General features: G+C 43.9%; 1 protein-coding gene across 3 annotated transcripts in view; it reads left to right on the forward strand.

The window, feature by feature from the left end:
* Positions 1 to 2,417: 2,417 nt before the first annotated feature.
* Cers3 (ceramide synthase 3) overlaps positions 2,418 to 24,112 on the forward strand; it is a 105,047-nt gene continuing 83,352 nt past the window's right edge. Inside the window, exon 1 of one of the 3 annotated variants that reach the window (XM_039087583.2) lies at positions 2,418 to 2,741. In XM_039087583.2, coding sequence (XP_038943511.1) covers positions 2,677 to 2,741 — 65 coding nt within the window. In that variant the 5' untranslated portion in view covers positions 2,418 to 2,676. 3 annotated transcript variants of the gene reach the window in all.

Genomic DNA, 24,112 nt, shown 5'->3' on the forward strand with positions numbered 1-24,112 from the left:
AAATACTGGACCCATTTCAGAAATCAAACTAAAGCCAAAACTCATTTAGCAATTTTTAAGTGAAAGTTGTGTATGCAATCCGAACTGCGATTTTGGAAAGCAAACATTCTAACATGATACAATTCAGAGTTATACACACTTGCTACATATTAGAAAATGACAGGGCTGCAAGCATGGTGGTGCACGCCTTTAATCCCAGCACTTAGGAGGCAGAGGTAGGCAGCTCTCAGAGTTCAAGGCCAGCCTGGTCTACAGAGCGAGTTCCAGAACAGCCAAGGCCATTATACAGAAAAATCATGTGTTGAAAACCAACCAAACAACCAACAAACAACACAAAACAAAACAACAATAACAAAAGAAATGATAGTAGGAAATTATTTAAAAGTACGTGTTTTCTGTAGTTTATACCATACAAGATTTTGAACCTGAGCCAAGGGTGTTTCCGGTAGCGAATGTTAGCATTGCAAGGTGAGTGTATGTGCATTCCCGGTGTATGGTGTGTGTTGTGTAATCAGAGCAAGGCTGCAGTGGGGTCTCACAATGCAACACAGGCACACACTGTCAGCAACACCTTGGATTCCTTTCTTTTGAAGTAGCTTCTCATTCAGAAACCTAATCCCTCATTCAGTGACACAACCTTGCATGACACCCAGCCCTGGGGTCAGTTCTTCCTAATTTCTTGTCCTTGAAATTCAAAATGGTTTCTTTTTGAGCAGGCTTGCCTCGCATCAGTGCGTGTCCACCTTCCTGGCGCTGTGACCCTTTAACACTTTTCATGTGGTGGTGACCCCCTACCATACAATTGTTCTGTTGCTATTTAATTATGATAATTTTTCTACTGTTATGAAGCACAATGTAAATGTTAAGTGACCCTTAAAAGAGGGTCTGTTGGGCCTGGGGTCGCGACCCACAGGTTGAGAACCACTGCCGTATATGCTGCCATTTTCATGATTTATGTCAGAATTGGTTTATCTGTTCTTTACCCTCTAGGGTTGTTTTATTTGGAATGTGTGTGTGTGTGTGTGTGTGTGTGTGTGTGTGTGTGTGTCTGTGTGTGTCTGTGTGTGTCTGTGTGTGTCTGTGTGTGTCTGTGTGTCTGTGTGTGTGTGTCTGTGTGTGTGTGTGTCTGTGTGTGTGTCTGTGTGTGTGTGTCTGTGTGTGTGTGTCTGTGTCTGTGTGTGTGTGTCTGTGTGTGTGTGTCTGTGTCTGTGTCTGTGTCTGTGTGTGTGTCTGTGTCTGTGTGTCTGTGTCTGTGTGTCTGTGTGTGTGTCTGTGTGTGGTTTGTGTTTTGTTTTTATATCCCGTTGCTTTCACTTAGTCTGACTTGAGTGAGATAAAAATCAAATTATTATTTGTAGACTGTGTTTTTGCTTTTTAGCCCCCCCACCCCCCGCCGACTTCCACCTTTTAAAATAAGTCTCTTTGATCTTTCTCCCATGTGCTTTGGAGGCTATCTGAATTCCACCGTCATTCCTCGTTTGCTCTTCAGTGTCAACCTGTGGTTGCTTGGCCATCTCCCATGTCTACCTGTGGTCCTCTCCAAAGCACCAATCTAACAACTTTGGAGACAGGGTTTCATATTGCCCAGGCTGACCTCAAACTCACTATGTACTTAATGATGACCTTAAACTTTCTGATCTTCCAGTTTCCGCCTACCACACACTGGGTTCCACCCAGCACTGGCACCCCATTTGATTTAGAGTTGAGGATGGAACCCAGGACTTCATGCCTACCAGACAAGCATTCTACAACTGTGCTCTATCCCCAGCTCAGTTAGTTTTAAAACATGATTTTCCTAATCATGTCTGTCCTGTTACAAAGGCTCTCATCTCCCCCTAAGCTCCGTCTAATGCCCTAATTTTTTACATGGGGGACTAAAGATGATACTTAGTAAAACTTCATAATTTGGCTGCCTATTAGCAGTAATAGAAAGCAGATTTTTCATTTTTCTTGGTGTCCTCTTAGTATCAAAACTAACGATCTTCCAAGTGCTCGACTTTGCCACATATTTTTTTAAGGCTTTCTAACCAGTATTTCATTGACCTCTTCAGGCGTATGAGGATTAGTTGCTCTTACTTTACTGAGAAAATCAACATTTTAAATGGATGTTAAAAAGCTGGAGGCTGATACATTCCAAAGTTAGTTCATGAAGAGTCAGAACTTAGATGTTCTAACCCCTGATTTCCCAACACTTTCCAACTCTTGTATAAATAGCTTCATACTTTTTGTTTTAAGCCAAATATCCACAGAAATAGCACTCTCCCCTTCAATATTATGGCTCCTTTTAGTCCAGTTTTATCTATCCCCATCTCTGTTAACGCAACCTTAGAATGGGAGATTACCGGGTTTGTCACGTAAGAGAGTACATGGACACTTATTATTCTCCAATGTTTCCCCTTCCTCTCTTCACCAACTTGTCGGAAGTTATAATATTTGTCCTCTGAAAAACGTTTCTCCACGGCATTGGGTTAAACCCAGCCTCATTCTCTTTGGTGTAGGTAGCTTGAGCGAGTGCTTCCACTCCACTGGAACACTCACGCTGCCTCCTGTCACCCTTTCAGGTGCCGTTGGGATGAGCACAGTTCAAGGAAAGTAACCGACATCAGGGAACACCCACATGCCAATCTGTTACCTTTAAGCTCAGCGCAGACACTCCACTCCGTGGGCCTTCCCAGAATGCATCACTGCACAGCCTGCCCCGCAGCTTTTGAAGCTGCTTCTTCTCAAGGGACTGGAAAGAGGTGAGGAGAGCAAAAGGACAAGCGCAGGTGAGGTGTCCCGGCAGGGGCCACCCACAGGTCATCTCATTCCTTTGTGGGCAGCTCAGACCCAACAGGACTGGTACTTCCCTGGTCCCATACCTGGGCAGGCCAAGGCTAGGTCCTTGTTCCCTAGAATCCCGCAAGCCATTGGGGCCCTTACTGGCCATGAAGTTTTCTGGCCCGAATAGGCCAAGATGGGGTTCCTGTCTCATAAAGGCCCACTTGACCTCGGGCCCATGATGGCTATGTAGATTCCTGACCCCACATGGGCCAAAATTGTGTCCTTACTCCTTAGAGGCCAGGGATTTGGCACACACACCACACAGGGTCTGTTTCCTACAAGCGTAGGCCCTGTATCCATGCTGGTCCTCAAGGACCCGTGTTCCCCACTCAAGTAGAAGCTATACCCTTGGCCCCTCATGAGCTAAATCACACCCTGCAACAACACTTCCCCCCAAGACTAAAAGCCCTTGCAGCTGCATGGGTGGAACTAGGTTCCAGTCCCAGGCCCCAAGTAAGAGCAGGGAGAGTCTAGCCTCCCCTCCCTGTAGCCAACGCACACTCAGCCTTGCAAGAGTTCATTAGAGGCATCTCAGGCTACAGTGTCTGAGGGTTTGCATCTGTGCCTGCACCTGCCTTGACTTTTGTGATGTGAAATGTCACGGAGTTCTCTGCCTGCACCGCAGTCAGTAGCTCTAACCCAGATTCCTTCTGAGTACTAAGAGAATTTAGCAGGAAGCCTTGATGACTGACTGGTGGTGGAGTAGGTTTAGACTTGCCTTTACATGCGGTCAGTGTCTTTGCACTTCTAGAGAGCTCAGGTTTCCTCAGTTCATATCCTCCCTGTGCCACAACTCCACCCTCCCGCCCCCAGATACCTCTTTCATTTAAAATGTCTTAAGACCTAGGATGTTCCAGAAACATACCACAGTTCTGGGCGCTGATACGCTTGAGGTAAGCGGGACACCCACACTGTTGCTGTCGTCCCAGTGCAGAGGCCTACATCATTCTGATACTTGCTGCTCACTCAATGTTTTCTTCTGTCTCATCAGAAAATGGCTTGAGGATGGGAGATGTGGCTCAGTGGTAGGCCATGGATACAATCCTCTCCCCCCGCCCCCGGGCCTCATCCCCTCTGCTCCCTAAAGTGAAAAAGAGCAAAATTTTTTAAACTCATCTGGGATCAGTGCTGAAAAGTTTAGGTGGCTTATGGAATTGTAGAAATGGTAAATTAAGCCACCGTAATCACCTCTCGTCAACAGTAAGAAAATCTACCTAGTATGTTTAAACCTTCTTTTTTAAAAAAAAAAAAATTAAGGTATCTAGAATTACCATTTGTTTAGACTGGGATAGATACATTACATGTGCAGAAAGTGCCTTTACGGTAGTAATATCTACCTTGTTGACATGCTCAGTACTGAAGTAGAGTTAAGTGGGCTGTCCCAACTAAGTCTGTGCTTTACACTGGATTTCTGTAGTGTCGCCGTGCATAGGCTTGGTTATCTGACCCATCACCGTCAGCACGGAACATTTCTGACACATAAGGAATGGCAGAGCTGTTTGAACATGTGAGTCACTGCTGGTTGGCAACTCCAGAAGCTGTGAGCCATCTTTGTCACCGAGGAGGCTTGAGTAACCTATTTACTGCCTCTGTTGTCCTGTGGGGGCCGCACAGCTCTCTTTGCTCTGCTTCCTCCCCTGTGAGACCTAGCAAAGACATTCAGTGTACAGGAATTTTCTGGCTTTCTAGCTATGACTTTCTTAGGAAGCTTTGAGGCTAAAGGGATTTTATTAGTGACAGTCTAGGGTTTTTTGTTTGGTTTGGTTCAGATTGAACTCCAGGGCCCTGCACTTGCTAGGCCAGGCTCACTAAGTAACCCATGCTGCTCCTGAATACAAGATTTTCCTGCCTCCGCCTTCTGAGTGTCTGGCTCATTTCAGTATTGATGAAAAATGGCTCTAATTTTAACTAAAATTTACAGTACCTTAAAGGTTATTGCTATAATTATTTTCACATACTATCTTCTTATTGATGAATAGACTGGTTGATAAATTTTGATTTTTAAGGATTTTATTTTATTTTTTTAAGATTTATTTGTTCATTTATTATATATAAGTACACTGTAGCTGTCTTCAGACACACCAGAAGAGGGCATCAGATCTCTTTACAGATGGTTGTGAGCCACTATGTGGTTGCTGGGAATTGAACTCAGGACCTCTGGAAGAACAGTCGGTGCTCTTAACCGCTGAGCCATCTCTCCAGCCCTTAAGGATTTTAAATAGCTAAAACATTGTGTCATATTTCTAGGAGATAATTCCCTGGTATATTTATTTTTCCTGCTCAATGGCTAGTATCCTGTGTTGTGTACGGGTCTTACAAACAATTTAACACGGTCAGGCAAACTTATACAGTTTCCATACTTACTAGTGACATAACTTCTGTAGCAGGAGTAATGTATAAATCAGTGAATGGCATAAGGTATTGCTCTGAACACTTGATAACATTCATTTTTCATAACTTTAGTTTTGCATCGGGTTTCCTTTAGGAAGGGCTATTATGTGGTAAAACTGCTTCCTGAGAGCTGGGAGTCGTCCATTTAAAAAGAGGGAAGTGAATATACATCATGCTAGCCTGAGAACACTTTTCCTCACTGCTCTAAGGGAACAGCTGAGATGGCCAGCAAGACCACTCTCACGAAACAGGTTTTCCATAGCTAGGGTCTCCATGAAGGGCCATAAGGAGCTCTTCATAACCAGCCTGGTATGTAGAGTTCTGTTCAGGTACCTTAGCCCCTTCAAAGTAATCTGGCCTCAGCCTTACTGTGTTTGGCTTGTGGATAGGTTCAAGCTAGGCTAATTCCCTTCAAGAAACTCAACAGGCATGCCAAAGCTGCAGTTCAGAGTAGGCAGAAAGCAAGACCTTTGTCTGTTTGTGAGCTGGTATTTACATACTTTCATACACATAGGAAACAATCAATTAAAACGATCTCTAAGGATGAAAACATACTGGAAATAGATAAGTAAAACAAGAGGAGGAGGAAGAAGAGGAGGAGGAGGACTAGGAGGAGGAGGGGAGGAGGAGGAGGAAGAGGAGGAGGAAAAGGAGGAGGAGGAGGAAAAGGAAGAGGAGGAAGAAGAGGAGGAGGAGGAGGAGGATAGGAGGATAAAGCTTCAAACAGAGGCGGAAAGTATGGGTTACCAAGAGCTAAAATAATAGATGGCATTGTCATAGGTAAAAATTTGTTTTTGTACTCTTGATAAATGCTGAGTGTGTCTGATAAAACCTGTAATATTTCTTGGGAGAGATTTGAGATCAGTATTGACAGTAGAGACAGGGCACCTGCCTACATATATATGTATTTATGCATATATGCATATGTATGTATGTTGCACACATACACATGCCCTCTGATCAGGTTGTGTTAAAGCAATAGTTCATGCTGTAGTACTCAAGAATGATGTCACATCTAAAAATGTGGCTACTGCTGAGCCATAAACAAGGAACTTTGGAAGGTGAAGCAAGAGAGAGAGTTTTTAGAAGAAATGGTAGGGGCTTGGAGGAGTCATCCACCAGTGGGTGACTCCAGGTCAGAGTGAGCACTGACCCTGAGTCGACCAAAGGAGTAGTAATGTGTCTCACAGGGAGTAAGGTGGGAATCACACTGAATGGCAAGAAATCAGCAGTCGGAGAAGCTTAGAGGCAATGCAACTGGCACGGAGAATCAGTAATTTTGGGGCTGGGATGTAGTTTAGTTGATAGAACACTTGTCAAAATAGGCCCTGAGTTCTAGCTACAGTGATCAATCGATAGACAGACAGACAGACAGTGACAGACAGTGACAGACAGACAGAGGCTCACCTTCTACAGCAAGGAAGCAATTGATGAGGAGATGTTTTTTGCTTGGTTTTTGTGTTTGCAAGTGGGCAGCTTTATAAGGGAAAAGCCTTTGTATGTTTAAATCCACATCAACATCAGTTCCATTCACCTTGGGATGTCGGTCACCATGAATTTTTGAAAGCTCCAGTGCATCTCATGAGGGCAAAAGTTTGAGTTAGATCTGTCCCTGAGAGTCTGGAGATTATCACAGAGTGACAGATCTCACTAACGGCCATAATTCTCAAGCTCTCTAGGGGCCTCTGGTATAACCTCAACCTTGGCCAATAAGAAGTCAAAAGATACAGGTACTATGTTCTTGGGAACAGTCCTGGAATTTTTTAAATCTCATCAGAGAATCCATAGACTGGAGAGAGGCATCTGTTCTTTGGGATCTGTGTTTCTCAAGCATTTTTGTGTGCTTATGTATGTGTGTGTAGTGTGTATATATTAGTGTGTAGTGTGTGATAGTGTGTGTGTACAGTGTGTGTTTGTGTGGTGCGTGTGTATAGATTGTGTGTGTGTAGTGTTGTACATAGTGTGTAGTGTGTGTATGTGTGGTGTGTGTAGTGTGTGTATGTGTAGTATGTGTGAGTGTAATGTTTATGTATGTAGTGTATAGTGTGTGTATGTGTTACCATATGTGTGTGTATAGCGTGTGTTTGTGTAGTGTGTGTATAGAATGTATGTGTGTAATGTGTGTGTGGTATGTGTGTGTAGTGTGTATGTGTCTGTAGTATTGTACATGATGTATAGTGTATGTATGTGTGGCATGTGTAGTGTGTGTGTGGTGTGTGGTATTTGTATTGTGGTGTGTGTGTGTAGGTGGCATAATAGGACATGGGATAGGAAGTAGAGTGAGAAGAGGGAGGAGATAGATCATATCTCCTCAAGCTCAGGAACATTGTGTCAATCTCTGTTCCCTAAGCTGCTTGTCCACTGTGTTGGATGAAAATGCATCAGTAAAAACGATGTGTTTTGTTTCCTCATATTGTTCACATGACATGGCATTAAGTATCTGAAAATATTTATTCAAGTCCAACCCCCTTTATTGCCTTTTTCTCATGATGGCTAATGCTTGCACAATTCCCATGCATCTGCCCAAAGCAGGAGGCTGCCCCAGCACAAGCCAGGGAGATGGACGGAAGATACTAACTTTTACCAGTTCCATCTATGAACCAAGACAGGCGTGGGATTGGTTATTTGAAGAGGTGAGACTTTATCTGCCCTCTTCCATCTGTTTCTTGATTCCACATTAGATAGTCTTAGTTCTTTATTTAAAATCCGTGGCTTATACATTTATGCTTTTCTGGGGGGTTTGAAGTGGTAAATGTTGGAGAGTCCATCTTCTGAGCTGTGTTGGGGCATGAGAGTATACGCACCTCACAAATACATGTGGATGTTTTCCTTTTATTCTTGAGGTCTGCAGCTCCTTCAAAACAGATAATGTGGTGGGTACATAGTGTGGACCTAATAACTATTAGCCAAGGCAATTACCTAATGAATATGGCACTCAGAGGCCAGAGGTGGTTGCAACATGGAGACTTTCTGCAGTTGTTACACTCAAGATTGAATTGAACAAACTAAGTCTAGATGCACAAACTGAAACCTGTTGCAAAAGAATGTAGAAACAAAAGCCTATAAATTAAATGTACCAATCACCTTGCTAGCTATAATTGCAGCATCTGTTCATACAGTACCATGTAGGAGCGTATTTTATATAGGCTGACTAATGGCTTACAGCACTAATGTATTGCTATTGATACTGTTTTCTAGTTAATAGACATGAAGGTCTGATGGATGCATGATTTACATTTAGTCACACAATTAATAAAAATAAGATCCATTTGTACAAGTACCAAGTAGAACTTAGAAGCCACAATGTTCTAGGGGAATCAGTCACACAATGTCTTCTTCAGTCATAATGGCCACATATGGCCAAGGGCTAGATGCACAAGTGACTATGAACATCTGGCCAACACCAGACTTTAAGAGACAGTTGTTTTAACAGGATGTATATGTGAAGATGTGGTCTGCCTTACATATAACATCACAAACAGAATGTAGTTAAGAATCATTTCTGTCAAGTCCTTAGTACATGACAGAATTTGAGGGTATCCAACAGACTTGGCAAACCCACAGAAGAACTGGCCATCTTTGTGATATACAATGATCTCTACATATTTTGAAAGAGTAAAGTGGTAGCTACTTTGAAAGAGCAAACACCTATTGTGGTAGAGAATATGGGATACAATTGAAAGAACACAGACAAATAAACTATTCTGTTGACATTGCACCCCAACAATCCAACAAACTCCCAAGGGATTCAGTAGAGGCCAGGCCAGTCAGAAATCCCAGCCCTTCCAGAGCTTACGTGGGAAGGGTATGAATACACTGGGAAGAGAGTAAGTTAGAAGGGGACAGGTAACTGAGGGAGGAAATGCTGCAGGATAGTGGGTGGGCTTTGTGCCGAGGGAGAGAAGGCTACCCCAGGGAGGATGAGTATGTAGGAATCTTCTCTCCTGGGGCTCATTGACTGTAGCTGATCTCTTCCTCCAAGAGTGGCCTCTTGGGTATATGCTAGGGAACTTTCTACCACCAGACCAGGGGAAGTGTGGAAACTGGGCAGAGTGGGTGGAGAAAGATGAAATTCAGATCTCCTAATCCTGTAATCCACTTGGGGATTTGTGTGAGTCATAATGGAAGAGCTGATTGCTTGATGGCGATATGTGTAGCTTTTATATTCTTTTAGAGGAGATATTGATCCAGTTGTGTAAGTAAGTATGCCCTTTAGGAAATCCTATGGCCAGGTGAGGCGATTTAATGAGTAAAGGTACTTGCCAGCAAATTCGATGACCTGAATTTTATCCCTGGACCCTATGTAGTAGAAAGAAAAAGAGAGAGAGAGAGAGAGAGAGAGAGAGAGAGAGAGAGAGAGAGAGAAGGAAGGAAGGAAGGAAGGAAGGAAGGAAGGAAGGAAGGAAAAAAGAAAGAGCTGACTTGTGCAAGTTGTCTTTTGACTTCCACACATATACTGTGGTACAAACACATGCACACGCTCATGCTTATGTTTTTATACATATATGTATGTGTGTATGTATATATGTGTGCACACACACATGTTCTGTGATCAAGGGTTGCAGCAGTTTTCATGCTGGAACTCTCACAAGTACATTTAAATACATGTAAAATATGTTTTAAATCAGAATGTAGCTGGAAGCAGGGTAAGAATGTTCATTTCATTGCATCTTGCAGGAGCCACACATACATGTGCACTGCACCACATACATGTGCACTGCAGGGTGCAGAGGCTCCTGCCTTTTGATTTAAAATCTTGTCTGTGCATAAACTTTAATATTTAAAAAGTGTGAGAAGAGGACAAGACTAAACATTAGATAGAAACCAAGGTTGCTAATAGTGACGGCCCAGGGCACATACCCAGTTAGATTATGAACATAACAAAAGCTGCCTCCATCGAGCTTCTGGCAGGGAAACATTGGTCTCTTCTGCCTTGCGTATTGCTTTCTGGGTTTAAAGCATTGCTGGCTGCATAGCAGTCCTCCTAGTCTGCCTTCTCCTCCCTACACTCCTGGAAGCTGCTTCCCTCTGCCTCCTGGCAGAGCCTTTGCTGCAGTGTCTTCTCTTCCTGCTGGATCCCAGAGTCCACCTTCCTGTCTCCTGCTCTCCAGAGTTCACGAGTGGCCCTGCAGAATCTGAATTGGATTTGCCTCTGGTTAGCCTAGTTCATTCCCTGCTTCACTGTGTAGATGAACTGTGTAGGTACTCACCCCGCTAATAGCTGGACTGACATTTGGCCATTGACTTATTCTCTGTATAAGAGCTGGACAGTTTTGTAATGCGTTTCTCTTTTGCTCCTGTAAAACTGCTCCACTAGAACCCTGCTGCTTCACTGTCTACATCTCATTTGTCAGAGTATGACAGCCCCTCTCTAACACACTCTCTAAAATGGTTAATATTCTGCTTGACTTCGTGGCTTGCTATCTATTACTGAAGAATGAAAACAAAACCTGGGTTTAATGGTTCCACTCCCCCTACAGTCTACTCATAAAATGAAAGAATTGAGTATCACTCAACCACTGTACCCCACATGCACCATATTCTGTCTGCCGTTCCTTGGGGGTTCTCCCTCTTACTACCAGTGAACTAACTATAAATACATCGCAGTAGAAACACAAGTGAGACATTAACAGAGAAAGGAATTCCCCTGATATATTTTCAGAGCCCCCTGTTCATTTGTTGCCCACCCCATGACCCCTGGGGTCATCTCCCCAGAGACACTGTACAGCAAAGGGCACTAATACAGGGCTCATCAGCTCCAGAGAAGTCACAACTCACAAGCACTCCCAGGCTTCCCCACCTGGCACCCCAGTGTAGATTGTGCAATGTGTCCCTGAAGAAGACTGGGACTGCTCCTTGACAGTACCCCCCAAAGGAGGTGGTGGTGGGGCTCACTGGTAGACTACATACTTAGCATATACTAGTCCCTGGGTTCAATCCCTTGCACTGCCCCAAAAGGCACCAGCTACTAATCAGCTTCCTTTCATTATATAGGATATATTGAGGTATGTGTACTAATTCCTGTTCGATGTGAACATTATATTTCATAAGGAGATAATATGAATTTTAGTATACATAAGGCAAAAAAAATTGTGACTCTGTAATAGTCTTCTGGATTCTTTAACTGGGGAAAGAGGATCCAGAATCGTACTTAAGAGAACTGTCGTGCCCCAGATACCTCTGGAGCGAGATGAGTATGAGATGGTTGGCTGCTCCTGTGGTGTTTGATCAGCTGCTGTTTGACCTAGGAGTAGACAGGGTAAAAGGCTCAGCCCTTGAGGGCTCCTTGTCTAATGGAACCTCTGCCAAAACAGAGGCAGTTAAGCTGGGCAGCTGGTGTGGCCTCACAGGCCTACGCACACACACAACAGGGCTGCTGGTGAGTGGAGTGTGAGAGCTGCCAGAGCAAGCACAAAGAGCAGCACCCAGCCTCCATGCCACTTCGGTTCCCTGAGAGCAAATGGCAGAGGGCATCCTGGAGCAGGCTGCTCTTGATCCTATAGGGGGAAGGTCAAGACTTATGAGCAAGAGTCAGGACTGAGAAAGAAAAAGAGACTTTAGAAAAGCGAACAAAGGAGCTATGGGAAATCAGACTAGATCTGGAAGGTCAGATCTCACCAGAGAGCAAGGCACATCCATAGAGCAAACAAGGAAGAGCTGAGTGGCCATCTCCCCTTCTAGTGACCTTCTGGCATTCAGCCTTCCTAAAGATGTTTGCTTGCTTTGTTATTGTGAGTCTCACTCTATAGCCCAGGCTGGCCTGGAAGGAAGCTCAGGTTAGCCTGAAACTTTGTTGATTCCCTTGCTCTTTATATGCTAGGATTCCCAGCATAAACCACACCCATTCCTAATAACGTGCTAACTATTAACTTGTTAATAAAAAATCATCTGCAAAAAGAGAATCTAGGAAGAACTTAGTGAGCAAGTGTTGAATGAAGGGGCGTGATCGGTGAACTTCCTGTGAGCTACATCCAGCAGGAAAAGCCAAGAAGCTCAACAGTTGGTATTCGTTTGAAACTGGCATCTCCCTTTCTCTACTTCTGGTCCTTTTATGTTCTTCTGTCATTTATCAGATGACAGAAAAAATGAAAGGCTTTCATCAGTTGGAGACAGTTGTGGCTCCTGGGATCCAGCTCCAGGGCGGAGGAGGATGTGCTGCAGAAGCGCCACGGATGCCCCGTTTGGTTTACCAGCGTACAGGAAGCAACTTGTTGGAGCTTCCTTACTATCAAAGCGCCTTTAAATAATTCAAGCCCAGAGCCAGTTATATTCCATAAGAGAAAGTAGGGCTGCCCTACACACACGCACACACACACACACACACACACACACACACACACACACACACATGCGCGCGCACACACACACACACACACACACGTGCGCGCACACACGCGCACACACAGGTACAAACACGCACATGCACATGCACACATGCATGCACAGTACACCACCCCAAATAAACCCAATCATGGGCACACTCCCTTTGGAAATGAAACACTTCAAGCAGAGAGTGGCCCTGTCTTCATGCCTTTAAATAGGCTCGTCTCTCTTCGTGGTGATTGTTCTTTGAGACTGAAACAAAAACAAGGTGAATTACATCTGACTGTTTTTTTTTTTTTTAAAAATCCAGACTATTTTATTCATTATTTAGGTTGCTGTATTTTTTCTTTAAATAGATTTTGCCCCCATCATGGTAAACAAGCAGAGAAACCACATCAGAGGTTCCTTCATGAATGAATCTTGTGCTGTAGTGCCCTGCCAGGATTTGCAGTTACTAGAGTGTACCGTAGTTGTCAAACCAGCTCACAGCAGATTACACCCTGTCCACACTGTCTCATGTTGCTCCACGGCCAGCCATCTAGGTCCCTTTCCTTTAGTGTAAACAGCCATCTCATTCTGAGGCAGACTAATGCGTGTGCACCCTAGGCGGTGCTGGGGAGTTAAGTCTGTCTAACCAGACTCCAGTTTTTACTTCTCAGTGGGGAAACAGGAAGCGACATCCCATCTGGAAGAACCTGAAGGTGCCATCCAGTAGCTTTGCCTCACGTGACTAACTGCCTCAGTCAGAAATCTTGACTTGCAACTTTCGAGGGTGGGTCTCTGCAAGAATTTCAAGGCTCACGTACAGATGAGGTGTGTTGCTCTCTGATGAGAACAAAGCTGTCTGGAACAGGAAGCCTCTCCAGTCGCTCCTCACAGGTGAGGAGCATCTTGTGTAGACTGGCGCTTTGGGAAGAAGGTAGGTGTCAGCTCTGTGATAGTATTAGGGAACTTCCATACAAAGTTCTCTCTCTCTCTCTCTCTCTCTCTCTCTCTCTCTCTCTCTCTCTGTGTGTGTGTGTGTGTGTGTGTGTGTGTGTGTGTGTGTGTGTGTGTGTTTGTGGGGTAGGAAGATGAGAAACAGAAAGAATGTAATTGCTTGGTTTTGCTATGAGGTTGTGGGGGAAGACCCAGAAAGGGAGTTTGGAACCTCCTGCCTGAAGGTTTGACCTAGTAATAGAGAGGAAATGACGAGTCCAGACTTCTGCTCCTGGCTTGTTCACCTTGCTGTTGGCTGAGTTGCGGCTGATCCATTGAAGGGATGCCGAGAGTGGGTTCGGCACTGAACTCACACACAGCTGGGTTTTGGTTATCAGGTAAACCTGACTCACGATGACATGAGCAGTGTGGTCTCTGTGCCGGGAGGCTGTGTGGCCTGTCAAATCCATTTCAGACCACATTCCAGCCCCTTCAGCTCAGAGCAGGCAGGACTCGCTCACTTCAGTGACAGACTTTTCTAAGTTAGTACTATCATTAGGGATGTAATACTCCTGTCATGCTCCACAGAAAGGAGCTGATTGATCAAAGAAACTGGCCTCATGCAACAAAACAAAACCTCATTTTTCCAAAATTGAACAAAGTCTTAGAAAAGAAGTTACCATTAAAAAAATATTAGTTCCTGGAAAAATCACACAGCTCTAGGGAAGGAAACCTTTAGGACTCTCTAGATGATGAATACTAATTTGTTCATTAACCATTGATGTTCAGTGTCCTCCTTCTCTGTCTTTGTCTCTGTCTCAGTCTCTTCCTCTTTGTCTCTGTGTGTATGTCTCTCTCTGTCTTGCTGTCTTGCTGGGAAGGAAGCCTGGCCCTATGTAAGCCAAGTAAAGGATCAACCACTGAGCTACATTCCCTGCTCCTTACATGCTCTCGCTCTGAGGTCTGAGAGTCTAAACTTCTACCTCTTAATCCTCTCATAAGCCTGCTTTGTTTTCTACCTCAAGGGGAAATTTCCATTCTAATTTCACCCACAGGATTGCTGGCCAAAAGAAAAATACTTTAAGGAGATAATGAACACATACATGGATAATAACTGCATATAAAAGATTTGTGAGCTACCAATCAAATTTATGAACATAGTTTTGAAGAGAATTCTCAGTAATGTCTGAATTTATTATTGATAGTTAATAGTTTTAAACATTGGTTAGTTGTCTTGGCTATAATTTCTTTTCATTGTTCAGTCCTTGCTATATGTAAATGTATTTTTCTCATTGAATACAGTGAGATGGGACTAATAATAGGCATCTTCTCCATGAGAAAGTTTAGTTTGAGAGCTGAAGAGATAGCTCAATGGTTAAGAACACTGACTGCTTTCCCAAGGACCTGTGTTCAATTCCCAGCACCTGCATGGCAACTTAGAACCATCTGTAACTCCAGGTCTAGGGGATCCAACACCCTCACACAGACACACATGCAGGCAAAACACCAATGCACATAAGATATACAAACAAACAAACAAACAAACAAACAAACAAACCAATCTTTCTAAAAGCATAACTCCAGTGAAATCTAGACTGGTATAACAACTCAGTGAGAGAGAGAGAGAGAGTGCTTTCTTGCCCCTTCCTATAACAAAATTCATGGTCTAACCTTCTTAATTCCCCATTGTGTTAATCTTTCAATGTCCTTAACATAGAAAGGAATTTCCAAAGCCCACAGTGACATTTAAACATTCTAACTTGGAATCATTAAAAAAAATTTTTTTAAACAGCATGAAAAGTAAAAGTTTACTTTATGGTATTTTTATGTTTATTTAATTTTGGTTGGATCCTCTCTGCCATTTTTCTGTCCTCCCTCCCCATTGTCCCTTCCTATCCCACCTACCCACTGTCCCTTCCTCCCCCTTCCCCCCCACTGTCCCTTCCTGTCCCACCCTCCCTGTCCCATTCTTTCCAATGTCCCTTCTTCCCCTCCCTCCCCTCCTTCCCCACTGTCCCTTCCTACCCCCACCCTCCCCACTGTCCCTCCCCACCCTCCTCACTGTCCCTTCCTGTCCCCACCCTCCCCACTGTCCCTTCCTGTCCCCACCCTCCTCATTTTACCTTCCTCCCCTCCCTCCCCACTGTCACTTCCTGTCCCCACCCTCCCCACTGTACCTTCCTCCCCTCCCTCCCCACTGTCACTTCCTGTCCCCACCCTCCCTGCTGTCCCTTCCAGCCCCCTCCCTCCTCTCTGTCCCTCCCTCCCCACCCTCCCCACTGTCCCTCCCCACCCTCCTCACTGTCCCTTCCTGTCCCCACCCTCCCCACTGTCCCTTCCTGTCCCCACCCTCCTCATTTTACCTTCCTCCCCTCCCTCCCCACTGTCACTTCCTGTCCCCACCCTCCCCACTGTACCTTCCTCCCCTCCCTCCCCACTGTCACTTCCTGTCCCCACCTTCCCTGCTGTCCCTCCCTCCCCTCCCTCCCCACTGTCCTTTCCTACTTTCAGGAATTTTGCCATCCCTTTTCATGTCACCTATGTTCTAATGTTCTTCCTCTACCTTTTGTCTTTTTCTCTCCATAGCCCCTCTGTCCACACCCCTGTAAATACTCCTGTGTAAATGAGGACTGGCTGAACATCTGAGGGAACATGCAGTATTTGTCTTTTTGAGTTTGGGTCGCTTCAGCTAGTGTAACATTATCTGTTTTTATCCAGTGCCTGTATACTTACTTTATAAATTATCTGTTTATTTTCTAATTGTGTGTGTGTGTGTGTGTGTGTGTGTGTGTGTGTGCGCACGCGCGTGCCTGTCTGTGTGGAGGTATCTGCATGTAGCTGTAGGTACCCATGGAGTCCAGCAGGGGGTGTCAAATTGCCTAGAGGCAAGGTTATATATAGGTGGCTGTGAACCACCTGACATAGGTGCTGAAAATGAACTTGTCACTGTGCAAGAGCAGGTGTGCTCTTCATCGTGGAGCTATCTTCCTAGCCCTCTGAGAATTTCTTACTTTCATTTTTTATTTATGGCTAAGTCTGTTGTCTGTATGTATCATGTTTTCGTTATTCATTTGCATATTGTGGAATATTCCCTGGCTGTTGTGAAAAGAGCAGCACTGCACAAGGATGCACCAGTGTCTCAGGTAGAGAGAGTCCTTCCAGTGGATGCCCAGGAGAGTATGGTAGATCTAATTTTAGCTCTTGAGAAAGCTCCTCTCTGGTTCCCCTAGTGCCACACCAGGTCACAGCTGTGCCAACCCTAAGTGTTTCTCTTTCCCCACGCTCTCCAGTATTTGTCGTCATTTGTCTCCCCAGAGGTAACCATGCTGGCCTCAGAAAGATGGGATCTCCAAGTGGTTTTAATTTTCATTACCCTGATCAATTAGGATTGGGATTACACCCAAGAAATATTTATTGGCCATTTGTATTTCTTCTCTTAAGAATTGTATGCTTGATTTCATAATGCATGTGTTGATTGGCCCATTTTTGTGCTATTTGATTTTTGTAGTTCTTTATATATTCTAGACATTAGCACTGTCATAAATATAGCTTGTGAAGATTTGCTCCAGTCCATTAGAATTTCTGTTCATTAGACCAATAGTTTTCTTTGTTGTGAAGAAGCCCTCCCGATTTCATGTAATTTTATTTGTCAATTATTGGGGAAGATGGAGTTTTATAGTCAAACATTCCAACTTGGTACCTTATAAAAACCGAACAGAAACATCAAGCTTAGTTTGTTATAGATGGGGTGAAGATGTGACGTGCTGGACAGAACATAGACAAGAAAGATTTGAATGTGAGTCACTGTTTCCTGCTCGCCGTGGCCTACCCAGGCCAGTGGAATTCTTTAGGCTGGATTTCCCCATCTGTAAGCATGCTGGTTTAATGCCTGTCATGTCAGGCTGGGTGTTACGATGACTGGAGAGGCAAGGCAGTAAGTGCCTGACACATGACTCAGCACTAGTGGGCCTTGATCAATAGTACTTATTTCTCCCTGCGGTGGTTATTGGAAATGCTTTCAATGTGCTCAGGCCCAGGAGGATGAGCAGGGCAGGGTGGACAAGCCCTGTTCCTGTGGAGCTGAGTGTCTGGGCAGGCTGCTTTTTGATTGTATAGGGACTTTTTGAATGTTGCTTTGTGGTTACTGAAATCCTTCTTGGTGGAACTGATCCATCCTTGAAGAAATGTAGTGCATAAGGGAATGCTGGATCCTAAAACATCTCCAACACACAGTAAGACTCAAGAGAAGCAGAAATAGGTCTGTCTTTTCTAAGTGACAGTTCGCTATGTTCATCATTGTAAAGTGACAGCACGATGTTTTTATACACATACCTAACACACATACAGACTTTTGATGCAAATTTCCCCAAAGCCATTGCAGCTCCTTACACACCAGCTTTAAGCTCTCCCAAAATTTCCCAGGGAGGCAATGTGAAAAGATCAACCCATATAATACATACATGCATGCATGCATGCATACATACGTACATACATACATACAAACAAACAGACACACATACACACGTACACACATACATACATACATGCATACACACATACATACATGCAATACATATGAGAAAAGATGGACTGTAGACAAGAGTGATTGAGACATTCACAAGTAAGAAGGCTGGACTCAAATTTATCTAGGTGGATCATTACACATAAAGAACAGGAATTTGGGTCCAGCAAGGTGGCCAGTTAAGGCACCTGCTGCAATACTATGACCATCTGAGTTTGCCCTAGGGACCCATGTGGTAGAAGGAAAGAGGAGACTCCTGCAGTTTTCCGTGTGATCCCACACACACGCACATGAGTGATTATGGTAATGTGCTTTAAAGATGGACTTTTGGCCGTCTGTTCCTAACTCTGAATCCTGAGGAGCTGCATCAGGTATCCTGTCAAAAAGACAAAGGGAGGAGGAGAGGGAAGTGTCCTTGCAGCCAGACACTTTGCTATTCTCCCTTCTCCTTGAAAAGCCTCCACACCGTGTGAACCTTCCACATCTCCCTCATACAGCCCAAGTGTGTGGTTTATTCCCTTCTGGCATCTAGATGAGCCTACAAATCGTTGTGCAGCTCTCACAGGCCAACCAACAGACCCTGTGAACCAAGGCTTACATAAGTGTGGGGCTTCTTTCCTTAAACCCAGCACAAACATCAGTTATCATTTTCCTGCCCTTCTGCACTCATCACCATAAGCCTTTCCCATAGTTGAAATTGTAAACTGTGTCATCTCAAGCCAAGGAAACACCTAGTTAAAGTAAGCAAAGGATGCTTCTATAGAAACCTCTCCACTAGCAAGGGAGTGGAGAAACGAAGACTCTTTGACCTCATACAGAACTGGAACAGCCCAAGTTCCCCGTGGAGCTTTCTGCTGACAGCAGACTCACTGGCCGGGGTGTGTTCTCCAGAGTTTTCTATCACACCTGAAAGAAAGCCCGAGAAAGTACAGTGCCGAGTATAATGCCACTGTGGGAAGACGCCGATGTGGCTTGGGTGGCCATCAAACAAACTTTACCTTCCCTAAGCATGAGAATTAAAATGGTTTTGTCTGGGCCTGTACACTTCTCAGATGTAAAGCTGAGGGTTGGGTTTGCTCTGACAGCCCTTCGTTTTCATCTTGTCACTTGCATTACTGCTGGGGCGTCTGTGGAGAGGACCCTGTACTGGTGGGTGAGTAATAGTTCCGACTTTGTGGGAGACTTTCCTGTTACTGTGCTGGTGGGTGAGTAACAGTTCTGACCTCATGGGAGACTTTCCTGTTACTGTTCCCTAAATTCACTTGCTCTTTCCTCCCTTTCCCCATTATTTTCAACGTCAGAGCTCAGATTCAAGGCCTGGTTCATGTGCTTTGCTGTTGCAGTTTCCTCTCCAACCCGAATCGGCCAGTACAAAGAAAACGCAACTCAATTAATATGAAAACAATCTAGCGTCTAGATTGGGCAGATCCACCCTACACTGCCCTATTCCTAGCTCCCAAATCCCTCATCCCTTGCACCTTTTATTTGCCAGGTCTCCAGCTTCTCCTTCTCCCAGGACAACTCTCTCCTTGCTTCTTTCCTTTCTCCTCCCCTGACTCCTCCCCCTCCTGACTCCTCCCCTCGCCTGACTCCTCCCCTCTCGCTCCCGACTCCTCCCTCTGCCCAAATCTCGAGCTCTTGCCTTTATTTTACAAATTCAGAGAGAACTCCAAGGCAAACCACAACACTTTGCCTCTGAGCTATGTACCTATCTATACTTCTGAATTACACACACACACACACACACACACACACACACACACACACACACACACACACACTTCCTGAGATGGACTCACCCTGTATCTAAGGTTGACTTTGACCTCGCTATGTAGCCCAGGCCTGGTATTTATTGTAAATCTTCCTGCCTCAGCCTACCGAAATCTAGGAATTGGAATAAACAAACAAATCACTACCACCAGCCAAGATGTTTAAACCCAAATCCTCACATTTCTGTGCACGATACTGGTGTATACACACAACTTGTGTGGATGTGTACAGTGAGAACGTGAATGCCGAAGACGTGCTCATTTTCTCACCGATGGGAACAATATAAAATTCACAAGCAGGGCCACTTAGGTTATTTGAAAAGATCAACTGTTGTGCTCAGGGATGTGAGATAATTACTTACTATATCCACATTTCTAAAGTGGAGTACTTTATGAGGCGCACTCCTGCGATAAACCATTTATTTCTCTGCAGGGCGCTTGTCTGCTGGAGCAAAGCTGGTTTGTCTTGTTCGATTCCTTTGTCAGGCTTATTTTATTGGACAGTCAATAAAACTCGTTGATTAGATTGAGCCTGACACAGGCTAGCAGTAAACTAATCATTTCAAGATTCAAGCAAAAATCCTAGAGCAGTTTTTTTTTTTATTTCAATAATGAAGATTACTGGAGCTTGATATCTAAATTGGCTTCAATTTCTTCAAAGTTTGTTTTCTTGTTTGACCTGGGAATAAAGCTATAAAAACATAAAATATGCTGATGCAAAGAAAACTTAAATTATGCTCATCTGTAATGTTGTGCACGTTACAGGATCCTTGGCATGTTCTACTTTGGGTCAAAGTTATAGGGTCTCCTAATGAGCTCCTCCTGTTCCATTAACTACAACTGGCTTTACCTGGATGCTTTCCAGGAACAATCTGCTTCCAGTAGAATTCTGGTCTCTGAACTCTGAGAACAAAACAGTGTAGCTCCCCGAAATGGTGACTGAAAACTAACAGGCAAATGTTAGTTTCATAGGATACTTGATCGCAGTCACTTACAAATGGTCTTAACCATTACTGAGAGTTAGTAATACTTTTCTAGATGAGTGGTACTTCAGTTAACTACTGCCCCTATACTCACACGTGTACACACACACACACGCACGCACGCACAATTTTCTGAAATAATATCATAAGGAAACACTTAGTATATTCATTTTAACTGTCATCTTCCTTTCCACTTTATAAAGTTGCTCATCATGGAAAATGGTTCTTAACATTGGATGTGAACAAGAAATCAACTGGGGACCCTTAAAGAAGGGGTGTAGCATGCCAGTTGAGTAGCCTGGAGATTACAGGGAAATCTGTGGCTATTGGTACTTACGATCTATGAGCTCAGAAACACAGCAAACTGGGAGCTGTGGGAAAAAAGATCATTGCCTTAAGATGTGTTCAGACCCATCTATTGGCCAAGGAGTGGCAGAATAACTTCTAGACCTACATCAGTCTCACAAAGAGGATGGCCCAATAAAGATAGTGTTTAAATGTTTTTTTTTTTATTTTAAAAAGCACAGAGCAAGTTTTATAAATTTACTGTAGAGAAAACATGGAGCTGGCGAGAGGCTGAGAGATAGACACACTTTCTGAACAGGCCTACTGACCTGAGATGTAGCCACCTCTCACAGTGCAAGAAGAGAACCAGGTCCTGACATCCACGAACATGCCACAGAATGGTCACGCACACAGTACATACTCTTACCACTAGCAAGACAAATAACAATGACTGGATAAGATCTAAAGCATTTATTGAGACTTTTATATTGGTTGCACATTGAAATGATACGATTTTGGTGTATTTAGGTTATACAAATGTTCAAATAAATTTCAGCTTGTTTTACTTTTTAAAGATAGGTAAAACCACATGTGACTTCCATTTTTATTTCTTACTGAACAGCATTGTTCTCTGACAAAAGTAGAATGTGTTTTGACCTTGGCATGGGCAGTGGTTTCTTAGATGAAATATGAAATTACATGATAAAAAATACAGAGAGTGGGGTATATTAGAGTGAAGAAGCTGAGGCTGGTGAGGCAGACCACAGAGAGGTGCAGAGGGAAAGAAGGCGTGTGCCTTCTGTACACCTAGCAGACCCATGTCCTAGACATGTATGCAAGTAAAAACACTTAGGTCATTTTCAGTCAGCATAAAAACTACTAGACTGCATTATGACAGCTTCACTCATACTGACCTCCCCCCTTAAACAAATCAGTTCTGAAAGACCAACACAACAGAGAAATGACCAAGAGATCTAAACAGATGCTTAGAAGAACAGAAGGACAAAGGACAGAATGACAGCCTCATGGCCGAGAGCTTGGGGCACTCTCAGCATTGTCAGCTATCCCATACTGAAAATGAAAACCACACCACCAGAGTTCTGTACACCCAGCAGAAAGTCTGCTGCCAGAGCTCTGAGACGCTCCCATGGCTGCATAAGTTGACACCCTTACATACAGTTTTTGTTTGGCAAATCTATTGGATCTCGATGTGCAAACAATTTATGCCCTAGCATTTCTGCTACAAGGTATATGTCCTATGGGGATGTCTGCATATCCGTAGCTAAAGAAATATCCAAGAACATTTGTAGTCGCTGTATGAATTGTTACAGCCCCAACTCAGAACAGCCCAAATTTGTACCGATGATCGTGTGGGAAGAGAGTTTACAATAAAGTCACATAGTGAAGTGGAGAACACCAGTGAACATGGCTCAACTGTCACACCTGATGACATAGGGACAGCTCAGTCCTTCTGGTTCAGTGAAGAATCCAAACACCAAGATACCGATTCAGGAGGATTCTTTTGTTAGCAAGGTCAGCACAAGCAGCATTAAGCTGTAAGACTGGGAGTTGGGAGGGGACAGATGAGGACAATGGGGTAGGGTGGGACAGGGTCACAGAGGGAACCACAGGATGTTGGCAACACTACTATCTCTGGGTGCTTCACAGAACTTACCCAGCTGATACTAGGACTACACAGCCAGAAGCCCTGGTGTAGTTGATCTAGATTAGAAAAAAGCATAGTTCTACAATGACATGTAAAGCCTAGGCCTAGAACCAGTCTTTGAAAGCCCACTACTAAGACTAAACACTTACTGCTGTACCTGGGTGTGCAGGGCCCTACTTCTCAAGTTATCCTGTGAAGGCACAGTCCACACTGAGAAGTTCCAATGTTGTAAGCCTCCACCATCTTAAAGGCCTTGGAAAAGCATGCAGGTATCGAATCAGGAGCACACCAGCTTAGGAAAGGGTGCCCTAGTTAAGGCCTGTCACTCCAGATGACTATGGCCAAATCTAACTTTTCAAATAAACCTGCAGTTGTGGGTTTCTGTGAAAATTCTCAAGTCTTAAATGTTGGCTCACATCAAATCAGTTTGGAACTCTGACTTAAAATTTTAAAGATAGAAAGCAACTTATGCTCGTCTTTGTGTAACATAACGCATTACATTTCTCCTTTTCCTCTTCTATGGGGTGTGAATCTAAACAGGGTGTCTAAAATATGCACGAAAATATGCACACATACATCTGTAACACACACACACACACACACACACTTCTTAAGTACCTTGATAGAAAATTATCACATACCCTCAAGGCAATTATAGTCATTTCCATTTTTATTTCGCCCTTGTTGTATCTATTTGGACGTAATCTTGGGAAGTGGCGTCTGTGGCTCAAAAGTTGATTATATTAGCACTGCTTTTCGCAGCCTCAAGAGGGATATTTGGGTCATGCAACTACACTCTAATGGTCTGTGTGGTTCTGTAGGTCTTTTCTGAAGGGACGATGTTGTGTAGATGTTTGACTGCTTTGAGAACCCTACCCCCACCCCACCACTAATGTCAGCATTCCATTATGACTTCATGTACTCAGGGCAGGAAGGGCTTTGTATGCTTGGGAGGCTTCTTTTGACTTTCAGTTTTTAACCCGTCAAGATTGTTCAAAACCACTTACTTCAAAAACGATCATATAAAGTGATAATAAAAATTGATCTTTTGCACTGGCCTTGATGATGCATGTAATGGGATTGTGTAATCCCAGCACAAGAGATCTTAAAGCAGGATTGTGAATTTCTGGCTAGCATGGACTACATAGTGAGTACTGTCACAGAAGCAAAGCAAAGCAAAACAAAACAAAACAAAAACAGGTCAAACAAAAGCAGAAAAATCATTTATTCAGTATAAAGAGATGCAGATTGGTTTGATGAAAAGCAAAATGAGGTCATGCACAAAAAAGAGATCCTATCTTGCCCCCTAGTGCCTACCATTGACGTTTGACTGAGCATTCTAAGCTCGGATTGGTACAGTCCCTTATGCTCTCCAAGCTTCCTTTTCTCCTTTGTGGTAGGAATAATGATTACTGGCAGTTGCAGTGCCTGG

The sequence above is a fragment of the Rattus norvegicus genome, chromosome 1 (genome assembly GCF_036323735.1).
Source record: "Rattus norvegicus strain BN/NHsdMcwi chromosome 1, GRCr8, whole genome shotgun sequence".
In the NCBI taxonomy this organism is placed as follows: Eukaryota; Metazoa; Chordata; class Mammalia; order Rodentia; family Muridae; genus Rattus; species Rattus norvegicus.